Raw genomic sequence first — 17,460 nt, 5'->3', positions numbered from 1 at the left:
CGAGGAGGTGGCCCCGCTCTGTTTAGATATGTAAATTACTTAGATATTATCATTTCATTAGTATATATATTTTACATTAGTACCCTTATTTCATTAGTATATATATTAACATTTTGTTTTGCAACAAAATTTAAAAATTTGGAACAAATAACATGCGCGACCATTTAGAATGTTTTTAATGTTACATTTTATGTTAAACTATTTACTGTCTATTTTTTTTTTTATAAATATTTTTAATAATTCTATAATTTTAGTTAATAAAAAAAAAAAATGGAGGAGAATTTCTGGTCTTAAACGGAGCGGGTACTCGCGGGATAAAGATGTTAAACTGGGGTGGAATTTTTAAACGGTTGCGGTACTGAGAGAGGGTACACTTTGAAAACTCTATTGTCCTTTTAAGGGTTTTATGGTACTAAGATGAAGAGGAGGAGTGAGATCGTAATTCAACGAGTGGGCAGTCGATGTTGCGGTTGTTGAAGAAGGGAACAAATCCAAGGATTTGGGGATTTGGCTTTGGAACGAAAAAATTAAAATTCTATTCGTACGCTTGGTGTAAATAAGATTTGGAAAAACATTTTATATTTATATCCATACTTTCTAATACTAGTAAGCCAATTACATTCCTAAACAAATTTTACATCCAAACTAAAAAGGCAAGTACCTTCTTCTCAAATCCAAATCCAAATCCAATTTGGAAATTCATTTTTATATCTATACTATAATGAATTCTTATTTTTTACCATTTTTTAAAATTAGAAAACTAAGTCTTTTTAATATATATATATATATATATATATATATATATATATCATTAAATATTTAAATTAGTGATGGATATGGATGAAGTAAAAAAAAGATTTGGAATAAAAATAATAATAAAAAATAAAATAAAAATGATTATATAAATATAAAATGAGGTTAATAATGCCACGTATAATAATTAGAATATCTTATATTTTTTATTTTATTTTTATTTTACCTATAATGTCTTTAGAATCAGTTTGGAGTGGAACGATCCAATCAAATCATACCTATACTTGCCCAAAAATAATAATAATAAATCATACATATTGATCTTCTTTGATGAAATTGATAAATACAAAAATGGAGCATATAGTTCAGAGTGAGGAGGATCCCACACGTAAGTTTGGTTCTAAGGAAGCAAAAAATATATTACAACCCATAAAAAAAAATTAATTAATTAATTCTATATATAATCAACTATAAAGACACAAATAAAAATTTTAAAACAAAAAAAAAAATACAAGACTATACATACAACAATCGACTTCGGTTCTCCTTTACCATAACTTCAGCACTGTGATTCAGTCTTTCTATCACCTCTACAAGTGTGAGGAGCAACCAAAGGAAATTTTCAATGTTCGTGCCTTGGGTCGAACCTTCTTGTCACTCAAATTTTTACACCAAGTTTTTTCAGAGACACTCTGCTGGACTCATACATGCTTCAATCCACAAGCCACACATTTCCCATTCTAATAATCCTCCACCAGAATCTTATAAGGGAAATGTTTGGCATTCCGAATTCGGCATTTGGAATGTGGTATCACTGCTCCCCTTATAAATGAATACGTACAGTCACCGGAGGAATTCAAACAGGAAGATGAACAGGATTCAGGTGACCAACATCATCGGCTTTTTCTCTGGATATATGAGCTTGTCACTTATTTATCACTTCGCTTGGGGATGAATATCCCATGAGCCGATGAAGTGGAGAACCTGTTGATGCAGGCAGTTCCTCGATTTCTGAGGACAGTTTCTTTGGTTTGTACATACTGGATGATGGCCTTTGTGATTCAAAGGTTTCCACAGGATTCTTATATTTGTTTCTAGACTCTCTGGTGACGAGCCTGTTCTCTCTCTCCTCCATAGGCTCGAAAGAACTACCAGATGACATCTTTCTATCATTATAATTCCTTTCAAGGACGGGAAATGGAGGTGTGAGGGAAAAAGGCTCTACTTCAGTGGAGCAACTTCTGCCGAAAGATGGTCCATAATCATCAGAACACGATATAGGGTCTGCACGTGGGCAATCACTGGCATGAGATGCTGATGCCAACGTCCTATCGGTGGTGTCAATAGTGTCATCAACCTCACTGGGCGGAGGAGCTGCAGAATCAGGAGTATATGGAACTATAGGAATATATGGAACTATATGAGTTCGGTCTTGAATTGAAAATTTTAGTACTTCAGAACAAGCACTGCACTTTAGCCGATGGCATGTCCTTCCAAAGAGGAGAAAATCTTCAGGCAGCCGCAGCAGCTCCTTGCAATGATAGCAAGCAATGAATGGAGCACCCCCTGCCATAGGCCGAAAATGCCGCTTCAGCAAGTGATTTCTATCCCTCAAACGAGACTTCTTCACTTCATGGTCTTTACGCCACTGATGGTCATCAGACTTCATATCATAGCTCAATGACGAAAACTCTGAACTTGTGTACTGCTGAGGACTTGAGGGACGGGGGTGGTAGAGGTTGTAACATGTGCGACGGGAGCGTGCCCCATAATGCCCTTTGCCACAGCAAACTGATTGTAGAGGCAACTGTGCTGAGAAATGCCGCTCTTGGGGACAACAATGCAAACAGGAGTGATCAACTTGGTGTCTTTTTGCGGCCTCCCCTGAGAAACGCCCCTGCGGATAATCACATTGTTGGGACCAGCTTTTTCCTTGACTGCATCTTCCAACATACCTAGGACAGTTAAAATCATGACATATTTCCTCTGGTGTTACATGATCATAATACGAGGGAATCTGCTTTTCCTTCATAACAACTCCAGCAGGAAATTTTCCTGCTTTACCTTTTGAAATGTATGTTCTGTTAAGCTGGTCTTGCAGTTCATAAACCATTCTCAATAGTGTCATTTTGTCCTGCTCAGAGTACTCAGGCTTGTCAGGTGAGTGAGAACTCAATTTGCATTGGAACTCATTGTGCCCATATCTTGAAGGGCTGCCACGTTCATAGCCAGCTTGGCAATCTCTTGAATTGAATGGCAGCCTAGATAGGCGTTCACTTGTCTCCAATCTCTCCCTGCTTCTAACTGGATGGCCATATCTTGTGGGTTCCAGCAATTCATCTCGATGCCATTGGCTGCCTCTCATGGCATGGTGCTTCTTCTCTGATGGAAATGACAAGAAATTTCTTGATTGATGTTTCATATCTAAATCACTTCTTCTTGTGTCATCAACGATTAACTCATCCCCTGCTTGATTGACATAGTCCGCGTTCCTAAATTTTCTTTTAGATGGATGCAGATTCCAATTGGGAACTTGATCGTCAGTTTCATCATAAGAAGAGACACTACCATCATAAGCATAATAGCTTCTGGTTGTTGGAGATTTAGGCATATCTCTAAGTGTAACACTGAGTTCAGACCTGGGGATGACTAGTGGTGCATTTTCCAATGTATCTATAGACCTTACACGGAGATACTCATGGAGATCACTTTCATGAGATTGCTCCAGCAGTTCATTGTAAGAAGACTTGAGATTATCGGATGAAATACTTTCATCCAAAGGCCTTTGAGCAGTAACAGCAGAATCCTCAGGCCTTATAGTCTGCAAGTTTTCCAAACTCGAGCTTCTAAAGATGAAACGACTCTTGAAATTGTCATCCTCTCCTGGTATTAGTGATGTCTCTTCAATCTCATGACAAGTAAACTCGGTAGATGGTGGAACTTCACAAGAAATCATATTTTCATCCACTTTTACATGTGTTCCAACTGTCGGTGAGAAATCCTCAATCTCATGACCATTAAGCTCAGCTGATGAAGGGACTTCACTGGAGAAGGTCGCATCTTCAGGCTGCTCCCTATTGCAATCTCCAGATAGAGTTTGATCCCTTCTGTTGTTCTGGTCCAAATAACATTCTTCGTCCACTTCTCCAAGTTCCTTGGCTTCTGGTGATGACACTACATTCTCATGACTTGTAAGCTCAGTTGACGAAGAAATTCGGTTGTTCTGGTCCAAATAACATTCTTCATCCACTTCTCTATGTGCCCCAGCTTCTGGTGATGCCACTTCTTTCTCATGACTTGTAAGCTCAGTTGATGAAGAAATTCGGTTGCTCTGGTCCAAATAACATTCTTCATCCACTTCTCTATGTGCCCCGGCTTCTGGTGATGTCACTTCATTCTCATGACTTGTAAGCTCAGTTGATGAAGAAATGCCATTGTTCTGGTCCGAATAAAATTCTTCATCCACTTCTCTATATGCCCCGGCTTCTGGTGATGACACTTCATTCTCGTGAATTTTAAGCTCAGTTGATGAAGAAATTCCGTTGTTCTGGTCCGAAAAAAATTCTTCATCCACCTCTCTATGTGCCCCAGCTTCTGGTGATGGCACTTCAAAATAACATTCTTCATGCACTTCTCTATGTGCCCCGGCTTCTGGTGATGTCACTTCTTTCAAATGACTTGTAAGCTCAGTCGAAGAAAAAATTCCGTTGTTCTGGTTCAAATAAAATTCTTCATCCACTTCTCTATATGCCCCAGCTTCTGGTGATGGCACTTCATTCTCGTGACTTGTAAGCTCAGTTGATGAAGAAATGCTGTTGTTCTGGTCCGAATAACATTCTTCATCCGCTTCTCTATTTGCCCCGGCTTCTGGTGATGGCACTTCATTCTCATGACTTGTAAGCTCAGTTGATGAAGAAATGCCATTGTTCTGGTCCAAATAACATTCTCCATCCACTTCTCTATGTGCCCCGGCTTCTGGTGATGACACCTCATTCTCCTGACTTGTAAGCTCAGTTGATGAAGAGATTCCATTAGATAAGTTTGCACTTCCAGGCTGCTCCTTATTGCAATCTTCGAAATCATTTTGATCCCTTCTGTTGCTCTGGTCCAAATAGCATTCTTCATGCACTTCTTTATGTGCCCCGGCTTCTGGAGCTGACTTTTTATTCTCATGACAAGTAAGCTCAGTTGATGAAAGTTGATCGGACAAGTTTATACCTCCAGGATGCTCCCTAATACAATTCCCCAGTTCATTTTGACCCCTCCCATTGCTATTATCCAATGTAGATTCCTCTGTGGAAGAAAGAGTTCCCTTTTGACTTGGACTGCTAGCTACATTGTCTTCAGAAACATGCTCTAATTCAACTTTCTGTGCAGGATCTGTTTCTTGTAAGTGTGATCCTGCATCTTTGGACTTGTTGTTTCTTGAATTTTTAGCTGCATGAAGATATAAAATTATGAGAAATCAATTCAAAGAGTAGCAAAGTAAATAGCCATCATCCACGAATAATATATGGAAACAGGAGCAACTGTAACTCTAATTCAGCACTTGCTTAAATAACAGACGGTAAAAATTCTGTGCAATGCAGAGAGGACCCTGATCCCTATATCAAAAATCAATCCAAACCAAGAGGAACAATTATGTGCCGAACTTATACTCAGCTTCAGAAATTATGAAATAATTTTGACATGAGCTTGTGTTATTGCGGACTCAGAACCAAGACCATCCCATCTCCAGCTCTTTAAATGTCAAATATCCTAGCTAAACAAACTAACCCCCATTCACCCCCCATCCACCACATGTGTCATGACAATAGCAGACCATGCTTTCCACTAATGGGGTTTACGGAATCGAAAGAATATTTAAAAGAACATTATTACCTTGGAGAACCGTGCTACATCCTCCACACTGGTACAAAGGAGTGTTTGTTGGCTCTTGAAGAATTTGCCGGCATGTAGGGCATTTAACAAATCGAACTTTAGTAGTTGTCTGACTCGTCATGTTCCTCCAATTATGTGGCTGCAAGCCTGCAATTAAGATATGATTTGGATTAGATCATTAGATATTTGATTACAACCATGAACACCACCCATGTGCAATCATTGATAAGCAAGGATACCAAAATAAAGATGGCCTATTATTGCATGATTGTGGGATAATGATCCGAAAATGAAATACAACAACAACAACAACCAAGCCTTCTCCCAATTACTTAGGATCGGCTATATGAATCCTATGTTTCCATTCCACTCTATTTAAAGCCATAGTCTCAGTAAATTCACATGCTATCATATCTTTCTTTACTAACTCTACCCACGTTAACTTTGGTCTTCCTCTTCCCCTAGTATTACCCTCAATGTGGATTATCCGAAAATGAAATGGCAAGATGAATTACTTGTTCGTGTATGGAAAACAGAAGCTATGTTGACAAGGATGTGTTCGCCTTCAATGAGGCACCATCCCTAAAAAAAATGTTAAGTCATCCAAAACCACTAAGTTGATTAACCATTGGATCTTACTATTCTTGACTTGAGGCAATTAAGACAGGCCTCACAAATCACAAACAGAGGGAATACAATTAATGTCATAACCAAAAAGTACCAATGCATGCAACATTCTTAAGGTTAAGAGTCAAAATATGAATAAAAATTCCAGAAATGAAGCATATGATAGTAACTATGCAAATGCAATTAAATTTTGATCCAAACTCTCATTTCAGCTAAGAGTATGACATCTAACTAACTGCAAATGTTGTTTTCTGGTACAGTTACCTTCTTCTTTTTTTCTTGTCCTTTTCCTTTTTTTTTAAACTTCTTTTAGTTGACAGCAATAGGAATCAAAACCTTACCAACCCATTCCTTTTCAGGTAACATGTCAGCACTTTTACTTCTGTGCAATTCATCCTCTCTCTGGTAAAGCTTTAGTTTCCTTTTCAGATATATATCTATAAACAGAATGACTTAATTTGAAAAGTGTCACTTTCATTTTCTAGTTTTCTCAATTTAACTTAGGCTGTAAAAACACATATTTTAGGAGTGTATGAGAAACCTTTTAACTATCATATTTGCTTTCCCCTAACTACCGTTCCAATAAAGAGCGTTATTAGGGAGATGATATAAACACTTGCCCAGAAGATGAAGGTGGCTTTGGTTTATTAAAGTATTGATCACATACAAATATTACCCAGTTATGGTCCCGCTACAGTATAGATCATATGTTTCTGCGAAAGACATAGTAATCATACCAAATATATTTAAATTGAAACCATTTGATATTCAACCCAATCTAATGCAAAGAACGGGACACTGAATGAGTGAAATCTAGTTAAGAATTAAAATTCAGAACCCATAATAAATTTGTCAAATAATCTACAGACAAAAATGCATATAAAATCAATTTAGATTTAGAAAAGAAACACATTAGTGCCAATTAATTAAAGTACAAGTTACTTTACACAATATCCAGCATCCGAGGTAGTGTGATGGATATGTTTATATACATGAGTGTGCATAGCTATAGCTTAATTACAAGTAATCACCACACAACCTAGACCTAAATATATATATATATATATATATATATATATATAGACAGCATAATTCAACCGAAACGGAAAAAAATCCGCTAAAAGAGTCTGAAATTAAGATATAACTATGGCAATATATGGATTAAAGTTTAGATATATAACATTATACATCACTTGCACTAATTGCTTTGAAAAATCAAGCAAACCTACATGAGATTATTCAGAATTAAAAAGGTAAAAAATTAATTGAACCAAAAGCATATGACCTATTGACAAAGAAACCCTAAAGTTGAAGGATTTCAGAATTAATGGTTGAAATAGAACCTATTGAAGTAACTTAGATCTTTCAAATTAAAATTCATTATATAGTTTTAAAAAGATATACCTGTTTCAGCTTCCGATTACAAAGATCGAGAGTTTCCAAATAAAGGGGCTACAGAGGCAAATGTGATCCAAAGTAACTAAGACTATACATACATATATATATATATATATATACACACATATATATGTGTATGTGTATGTGATGAAATGAGTCTAATTTTTATGGTAAAACGAACCTTACAGGAAAGAGACGGTGGAAATCCTTTTTCTTTTCTTGCTGTCTTCTACCTCTCTCTTTGAGTCGCTATTTCGTGTTCGAGAAGCTTGTCAACCCCATCCTCATCAAACTCTCCAAGTCGTTCGCTGACTGATAAAAACGCTGCGTTTATCTCTCTCTCTAATATTCTCTCTCTCTGTATAGTGTACGATAAATCTCTCTCTATCAAAAATTTTCTCTCTAGCGTGCGTAGGGTGGAAACAAAAGAAATCGGAAGGGCGTAGAGAGAAAAAATTAGGAGGTAAGGCGCCGAGTTTATTTAAAGCAAAAATGTTGACGTGCTTGTAAATGTCATTTTACTCGGGCATGTTAAAATGGGGACGTGCTTGTAAATGTCATTTTACACCGGCATGACCGTCGTTTTGATGCACTATTCATATGCGTAACCAAGTCAAACCCAAATTTTGTTTTCATATGTGGAAAAGAGACAGACGAGAACAAGAATGAATTGGCCAATTGTCTTCGGGATCAATCATATGAATAGTCCGGTCAAATAAAAATCTATTACTTCCTCGAATTTATGTAGCTATGTATATATATATATATATGTGTGTCAAATATAATAGATTCATTTAAAATATAAAGTAATTAATTATTTAAAATTTTATAATTTTTTTTTTATAAGTTTCATCTTAGTATAATATGCTATTAAAATTTCAAGTTTCAATAGTGTATATCAAATTGTATATATATTTTATATATACATTACAATGTATTTCTGTAAGGACCGGTGGGATACTTAATATTACATCTCATATATATAATTAGATTGTGAATCTCTCGAATATGTAACAAATTGTATCTTTTGATCATTAATATTCGCCTAATACTTTGATAGACATTTTTTCATTAAATGAACATATTTTATAAAAATAAACAAGAGTAGTAATGATCTAAGTCACACAATCCTTCTTAACAGGTATCACTTCACGCGCTCCTATTCAAATTTTCACCGATTATGACTTAATTCTGCCGCTTTCACACTCCCGCTTTTGAATCCGTTCGGGATTCCGCTCAAATTCTCACTGCTTATGACATAATTATGCCGCTCTCAGTCTCCTGCTCTCGTTCCTTAGATTTTGTGATTTCTAAAATTATCTTGTTTATATTATTTTTATTTTTTCTTTTACCTTTCAAATTTCTTAAATTTTCTTAAAAGAGAAAGTCAAATTTTTCTTTCTCAATTGAAATCTTAACTTCATATTTTTAAAATTCTCTCATTTTTTTTCTTTTTCACGTACAAATTTAAATAATTTTCTTCTTCTTCTTTTACATTTTATATTTATATATATATATATATATATATATATATATATATTGTTGTGTTTAGACTCCTTCGTTCTAGTAGCTTGAACAGTCCTATGTATATAAACGTATAAAATGCGAAAATGGCGGCTTTTGTTTGTCTTCAAAGATGAAAGGAGAAGTTGACTATGAAAGTTGGGACAATTTAGTCCAGTAATTTTCTACATCAATTGTATGCTGCGAATAGAATTGTATAATTATTGAACACTAAAGGAGGAACAGATGAAACAAAAGTTCCATTGAGTAAGTTTAAATTTTTTTTTTTCTTAATTGGACTTATTTTAATTAAGACATAGAGTGAGTTAATTAGTAATTACAACCTAAATATAAGGGGAGATATAAGCATATATATTTTATATACATGTGCGGTGGGGGCCAATGGCCATGTATTTAAATTCATTATATGGAGATAGTTCGAATCCTTTGATGCTATAATTGCTTTGGAATATGCTAAAGATCACATGTATCACAAAAATAACTTGAATTATATGGCTGATGATATGATAATTTTGTGACGGGTTAGCTTTGTATATTCTAAAGCGATTTTGTATAGGGAATACATTGTATGTTTGAGTATATTTTAAAGCGATTTTGTCCGAAAAATACATGGTATAATTGAGAAAATGAGTAAGAAAAACTTATTTATGATAAAATCTCAACCTCTAATTTTCTGAACCAAATTTTATGTGTGAATAATTACATAAATACATAATTCACTTAAAACTTCTTAAAATTATATTTTGAGTTATCTTTCTCTTAACTAAAAACCCTAATTACTTAAAAACTTCTCAAAATTATATTTTGAGCCATCTTTCTCTTAACTAAAAACCCTAATTGTGTTTGAATAATTTGATTAATATATTATCAACTTCATGTTTATCATAATTATAAAGTGGAGCGTATTTAAGAGAATATATATATATATATATATGTAACAAAAGATATAAGTAGAGAAAAAAAATTAGAGAGAGAAACCTAATTTAATATTTGTTCTCACTTCTACTTCAATGAGTATTTCACACATATGGGTATAAATACATACATACATATCGGAATCATCTGCTTATCTTTGAATTTGTTTGATTTCTTAATTTAACTATAACTTAAATATGTTAATACTTCAATAAAAAGAAAAAGAAAGTGTAATATCTATTAAAACTGATGGCATACTCGTCGATTTAATTTGCGTCGCATCATATTCGAGATACATACCTCGAATTTTATTGGAGACGCCAATTATTATAGCTTTAACACATTTACAGCTATTTTAACATGTTTCATCTACCCATCAACACACACACACACACACAAAATTTGAAATACGAAATAATGGAAATAAATATAATTGTTATATCTATTTTTAACACATTATTTATGTTTCAATTATATTGCAAGTGTGTTAAAATGTAAATAAAAGGTATTAAAAATATATGTAAGTATTGTAAAAAAAATGTTACAGCAACTAGGGATAACCACGGATCAAGTTAGGCATCAATTATAATTTGACCCGATCACAGCGGATTAGAAAATTTTGAATCTGTCACTGATCCGTGTAACAACGAATCGGATCCCTAGAATATTGGATCAGGTTGTATCTACAAATTGGGACTATGTGTATAAATATCACGAATCGAATCGATTTTAATAGCCCAATCAATAATTCAATTCATGAATTACGAATTTCATATTATTGATTCACCACTAATTAGTCTAATAATCCAATCTGACCCACACGGATGGGTCGGACTCGCGGTTGGCAGACCAAATACCCACTCCTAAAAGCATACTCTAAATAGATGAAAGATTATTCTGAATTGAAAAATTATTAAATAATTTTAGACCATTGACACTTGAAAAACCAATTAAATCCAAACTCTAAATTAAGAAAATGACCAACAAAAATATATTAATATATTATAAAAAAATCTTAATATTAATTTTTATTTAATTAATTCATCAAATATCAAATGGATGAAGACTCAGGAGTGTCGAATAATAGTTGTTTCTTTCACATGGTGACTAATGACCTTAACATCTTATGTAACTTCTCATTATGAGATGATGATTAATAATGACTCTAATTCATTAAAGTTGAGGTAGGGTCAAAATGACATAAATTAATGGCCCGTGTCAGGGAAGTTATGGTTACGATTTTAATGTGGACCAAAAAACATATAGTTGCAACAAATTGTTTATGCTGCAACCGTTTTATTTTGTTCAATAATTAAAAATAAGTTTGATAAATATAAAATTTTTTAAAGTAGAAATACAAAAATATACTTGGTATAAAAGTGTTAATAAATTGAAAAAACTAGTTAAAAAGACCTTTTAAGTATTTTCTTTTCCTTTTTTGGTATTGTTTCTCAATACAATATTTTTGCTACATCGCAAAAATATTAGAGGAAACATTTGTTTTCGATTTCAGCCTTATTTATTTTGTTTCGCTATAATGCATATGATATAAAATTCGAAACAAAAACAATTGCGAATTTAAAAAATAATAATAATATAAAAAAATTTATAAAATCATTATTAGGATAAGTGGAGGCAGGTAAAGAGAGTTGTGTCGCTCAAAAGATAATGTTATATTTAATGTCAGACAAAGGCATTTTTTTTTTTTTTTTTTTTTTTTTTTTTTTTTTTTTGGGGTTAAAAGGTAAGCTAATGTCAGACAAAGTTGTTAGTTGTTAGTTGTTAATTTTGATTATGTTGACCGAGTAAATAACGCCATACGAGTTCCTACATGTCGCCGAGGAAATGAGGTCAACGCTGCCAGCTGTTAATTTGCCAGGTGGCGCTCTGTCGTCCAGGGACTAGGAGGCTGCAATGCAAAACAGACAGCAACTTCTTTTGCTTTTCGTTTTCGGTGGGTCCGAAGTGGGGGCCACTCAGCGGTGCAGAATTAAATCTCGACCACCCATTCGCCGCTTTGCCATTTGGTCGGTCTCCGATTGATGTCACAATGCCCTCACGACTATATCATACTTTCTTTTTCTTTTTCTTTTCTTTTTTTTTTTTTTTATAGATACTCACACATATATTTTCATTGGGATTCGAATAAGTAATCTTTCTTTAAAAAGTAAGAATCTACTAGTACTAGGTCACAGCCTTCTTGATAACTATATCATACTAAAATATACCAATTTTTAAAAAGTTAAGGCACGTAATTATTTATATTGAAAATGCAAAACTCATTGAATGTGATATTAACACCTCTGTTTTGAAAATAAATTTTGACAAAAATTTAATGACAATAAAGTATGAAAGTAAAGTGCAAATATCATTTTTATAATTTACACGCGCCATTAAGAAAGAAAAAATATCACTTAATCTAAACTCTTATGATTTAGGTAAATTACACTCAGGGGCGAACCCAAGATTTGAAAAAAAAAAAGGGGGAGGGGGAATTCAAGTAGAAAATTTATTAGTGAAAAATTTCAAACAGAGAAGATGAAAACACCAAAAATAATACTACATCATGCCAAACAGCCCATAGGTCTTCTTCAATCTTCTAATTCTAATTTATTTGTAGGCTTATTTTTTGAGTTGGGTCATTTATTATTTATGTTTTACTATGAATTGGGCAACTTGGGCTAAGCTGGGCTTGGCTATGGCTAATAGTAAATAGTAGTATTAATTTTAATTTTAAATAGTAGTAAGTAGCCCAGGTTATAGCCCACAAGGAACTCCGCCCTTGATTACACTCAGGGTCTGAGGTTAGGTTATTTATCAGCTAGATTAACATTTTGATTTTAAATTTCACTTACATGTGAATTAGTGGTTTAACTATTTTTATGACCAACTATCCCCAGCATACACCTTTCCTCTTCTTCCTCCTCCTCCTCAGACCATCGTCATCCCCAATCACCCAACAATCCCCACATAGTACTTTTTAGATATATATATACACACACACACACATACACATACAAAACAACTATATATATATATACACACACACACACATACAAAACAACCATATATATATATACACACACACAAAACAACCAAACAGGGGTAAGCTGGATCGATGATGGGGTTTGGGTTGTGGATTGGAGGTGGCGGTAGCCGAGAGAGCTCGAAACGGTGGTGGCGACACCAATTCAACCAATGAGGTTAAAGAGCTGTAGGCAGCAACACTCAACTTGTTGACCTCCTACCCTTTCTAATTCGCCTCCCAACCAACATCGATCTCAAGACCTAACTCACCTAATCTCTTCGATTCACCTCCCAACCCTCTCTGACTCACTCTCTCTCTTTCTCTTTCTCAAAATCCTAACCAATTTCTTGATCAGCATCTGGGCTTCGGAATCCTCTCCTCTTTTGACAATGATCTCTGCAATTACAATTAAAATATTAGATTTCTCTAAATTCTCTTTCTGTTTTGTGGATTCAAAACACACACCTTGTGGATTTAAGGTAACCTGTTTTTCGTGAACAAATTTATCGCTTCCGCTTACGTCATTTGGTATCAGAGCAAGGTTTTTTCCTGGTCTGATGGCAGGTGATCGTTTTTGTAGCAACCTCGCTGGCGATGAAGATCGATAAAGAGTGGCTCCTTTTAGAGCCGAATTTCAAGACTATCAACGTGAAACCCAGCAAACGTTACAAGATATTCAAGCAAAGATTGTTAGGCTTAAGTTGGGTCTAGAGCAGAATCGCGATAACAATAGGTTGCGCAACGACGTAGATCGTGTTCATCCTGTTCATAATCGCAAACCCTTCCCTTCAATTTGTATGCGACTAGTGCCACCTTCTTATCTTTTAGCCAATCTAAAAAATCTTCAACATGAAAGAGACCATCAAAACTTCTAGGAAGAAAATCATAATCCCTATAATCATGATATCTTTGTGCGTCTCTATGATCCCCAAACACCTTTTCCTCATAGGCTGACTGAGATTGATTCAATGTTAGGGTTATATCTCAGATTGATTCAGTGTTAGGGTTATAGTTTGCGAATGAATTATGATCAGTGATAAATTGGGATACAAAGATGGTATGAGGGAGTTTTAAATGTTAGGAAGGAGTGCAGAGGTCTGTTGAGGGTTCATTGTGTTGGGAAACGTGCAAGTTTTAAAAACTTTTCGAGGAATTTTCTTTCACAAATCTTGATTCATCACATAGAGACAAGTTTTATGCAAAAATAAAATATGATCAATCATTCAATTAAAAGATTGAATACTTACATCAAGGTTTGAGTAAACCTTAAATCTCTCCTCTAAAGTGAATGTTCTCACTTATTATAGATCCCTTTTGCTAGACACCTTTCCCATGGATCTCCATCTTCTTGGTAATTGTTTTGCCTTTAGGAATCACTCATAAGCCTCCATGAATGACCTTGAAAAATTAGGCTTGTGGGAGCCTCCATTAGATGAGAACATAAACCCTAATTTTCTAGAGAGAGAAAATATTTATTCCTTTTTCCTTCTACTAAAAATCACCCCCACCAAATATACATAGACCATGTATATTTATAGGCAACATAAAAATAAAGAAAAGGAAACAAATAATCCTTCTCAATCTCTAATTCACATGTCTCAAATCTAATATGATTCCAATATCAAGTTGGGCTATGAGTGAGAATCCATTGGGCCTATTATTTTATTGGCTACAATGAATTAATGATTGGCCCGGTCCATGGACCCAATTAAATTAATTCATAAATTAATTTCTACTCCACTAAAAGAAATTAATTGAACTCCAATTAAATAATAAATAACCTCTAAGTCAATATTACACTTTGACCCCTCTATGCATAATTAGTTATCGGATAAATATAGCCATCAATCCGACTACTTAATTAATATATTTATTTTGATACCTTTGATTATTTCTGGCTCGATCACAATAAAATATTTGTTTGACAAAAATAATAATTTAATAAATAAATATATATAATAAATCATTTTGTCTAAAATCATACGAAGGCCTTCGAATTTACTTTGTGATCAACCATAATCAAAACAAAATAAATACAAGTAGCAATGATGCAAATATTGAAAATATAACCCTCTAACTATTAATTACATAACTACCCAAAGTGTCGGTCTAAGGATCCCGAAGAATCCGCCGAACAAATCAAAGTAATTATTAATTAATAAAAGAGTCTATACTTTTCTCATACTTAAGAGTCAAATACCATGACGGTGATAGGGAGTAATTGCATACGACGGCTCTCGCAATATATCTCAACCTAACGCGGATCCAGTTCAAGTCTTAATTAATTATGAGTCCATCCATAATTACCGACTATGAACAATTTATAATTACTATTTATATATCATGCATTGATTGCCATCACATACATATATATAAATATTTCTTGTAATTACATGGACACTATCAATTTCATAGTGAATCGAAATATAATACATTAAATTCACCAATTGTATAAAACATAAATATTTCAGAAACGTCAGGAACATATGTCAATTAATCCAAACAGGAATTTGCTATGCCAGGGCATATAAATCCCAACACATTGGCCAGGATAAACAGTGGTAATGATGGTTTTGGGGTAGAGACGGTGGTGGTGGTGCTTCATTTACCGAATTACGCATAATGGTTATGGTGGTCGTTGCAGTGGAATCCATGGAGCCATGGTCAACGATATATAGTTGCAAATCCACCAATTTCAAGGGTTGATTTTGGCTAGGAAGAAAAGAAATTAAATTTGAGGTTTGTTAAGAGTAATAATTATAAACCAAAACATGTATAATTAGTTAAAATTTATGCAGTTGTACCAAATTGTAATACACTCGATAAATTCAGGAAGGAATTCTATCTACTTTTTATTAGGCAAGCGAAGACGAAATTAATGCTCTTCAAATCCTTACATGCACAGACAGACAGTAGGTGTGTATATATATATATGGTCATTTTGTCATTTAAGACCATTCGCATGTGTGTTGGAGGCCTAAAAGTAAATTGGAGTACAAGTGAAAATTAAAATCAAAATTTTCATCGGACAAAAAAATGACCTAACCTCAAAGGATGTCTATGTAATTTACCCTTTCATATTATACTAATGTTAATATATCAATTTTTGCATAAAATTTATCGAAATCAATATAAAATGTACAGTATTGCAAGTAGTTTGTTAAATACAATTTAACCCAACAAAACATTTTTCTAAATATTTTATCAGGTTCAATAAATCCCCTTTGGCAATGTTAAAATCAACTCTTTGTAGACTCAATTGAATATCCAATGTGTTTTCGTTCTTTTGACAAGAAAAACTTTTTTCTTCCGAACTTTTGTTCTCCAGTGATTGATTAATATTAAGAAAATAAAAAAATATAAAAAAAAATAAAAAAATTGACTATGTTCTCCGAACACTTTGTATTGATTAGAAGATAACTTGTACTAAAGTACCTAGAATGTAACTGAGTGGCGCTATGTGATAAAAATCATGAATGGAGATGGCTCCAAAACGAGCATACTAAAAGACCGAATAGATATTGGGTGCCTCAGTGTATGGTGTACCGACTCATTTAAATCTTACATGCACAACATAATACACGTCTTTATGTGCATAATATATACACGCCAAGCATACCCAATACCTTCTTCCAAAGACCCAGTTATCCTAAAATAAATGAATCTGTTGATTTCTGTTATGGGTCAAGTCCAATTAAGAGTAGTTTTTTATGGAACTTTCATGGATTAATGAAAAATTAATTAGTTGCCTAGTTTGGAATCCAAATCATGAAAAATGAAATAATTTAATCTTATTCACGTTGGAGTGGAAGCTTCGCAAGACTTGATCAACGATCACAAAATCCCCATTCAAAAAAAAAAAAAAACGATCACAAAATCCAAAGATTCCTTCAACTGTATCAGCAATGAAGTTATTATATACTGTCACCATCAGTAAAGCAGTATTGATTATTGTTTTAATTACATGGATCAGACAACAGTCAATAAAGACACCACGTATTTGTAACAAAGTTAAAACACATGGCCACAAAAAATAATAATAATAATAATAATAATAATAATAATTTACGAATCTAGATCATCTCGTGCACTGAACTTGTTGAACCTTACCGTTTTTAGTGCACCGGAGATGATCTAAATTTGTGATCTTACATATCCAAGAAAAAGAAAAGAAAATCACTACTCAATGTTGGTCTTACATGTATAGAGTGCTAAGAAAGAAAGACCAGGAATAGAGGATGATTTAACTACAAAAATAAGAAGTCAAACCATGAGCAATAAGAAATACTGGGATGATACAGGTAATATATTATTGAAAATCATTTTCTTTATAG

The 17,460-nt window shown here is 33.8% G+C and overlaps 1 protein-coding gene across 3 annotated transcripts; it reads right to left on the bottom strand.

The window, feature by feature from the left end:
* Positions 1 to 1,051: 1,051 nt before the first annotated feature.
* Positions 1,052 to 8,111, bottom strand: LOC132270696 (uncharacterized). Of its 3 annotated transcripts, none has more exons than XM_059771882.1 (3): positions 7,841 to 8,111; positions 5,635 to 5,781; positions 1,052 to 5,190 (listed from the first exon to the last, which is right to left on the bottom strand). In XM_059771882.1, the coding sequence occupies exons 2-3, from the start codon at positions 5,753 to 5,755 to the stop codon at positions 1,679 to 1,681; spliced, it is 3,633 nt and encodes a 1,210-aa protein (XP_059627865.1). In that variant the 5' UTR covers positions 5,756 to 5,781; positions 7,841 to 8,111; the 3' UTR covers positions 1,052 to 1,678. The 3 variants fall into 3 exon arrangements, with proteins under 3 accessions (XP_059627865.1, XP_059627866.1, XP_059627867.1); XM_059771883.1 differs by having other exon boundaries at positions 7,846 to 8,111; XM_059771884.1 differs by lacking the exon at positions 7,841 to 8,111 and adding an exon at positions 7,666 to 7,811.
* Between the last annotated feature and the right edge of the window lie 9,349 nt (positions 8,112 to 17,460).

Source organism: Cornus florida, unplaced genomic scaffold, assembly GCF_030987335.1.
Source record: "Cornus florida cultivar Cherokee Brave unplaced genomic scaffold, ASM3098733v1 CherokeeBrave_3.0.0_Hap2_Chr08, whole genome shotgun sequence".
NCBI classification, from domain to species: Eukaryota; Viridiplantae; Streptophyta; class Magnoliopsida; order Cornales; family Cornaceae; genus Cornus; species Cornus florida.
Note: the sequence above shows the minus strand (reverse complement) of the source record. Positions and strands in the feature narration are given on the sequence as shown.

Bases quoted from the DNA above. Each gene is read 5' to 3' on its own strand.
- LOC132270696 (XM_059771882.1), bottom strand. From the start codon at position 5,755: ATGACGAGTCAGACAACTACTAAAGTTCGATTTGTTAAATGCCCTACA. The intron at 5,191-5,634 runs GTAATAATGTTC...ATCTTCATGCAG, and splicing joins ATGTAGCACGGTTCTCCAAG to CTAAAAATTCAAGAAACAAC.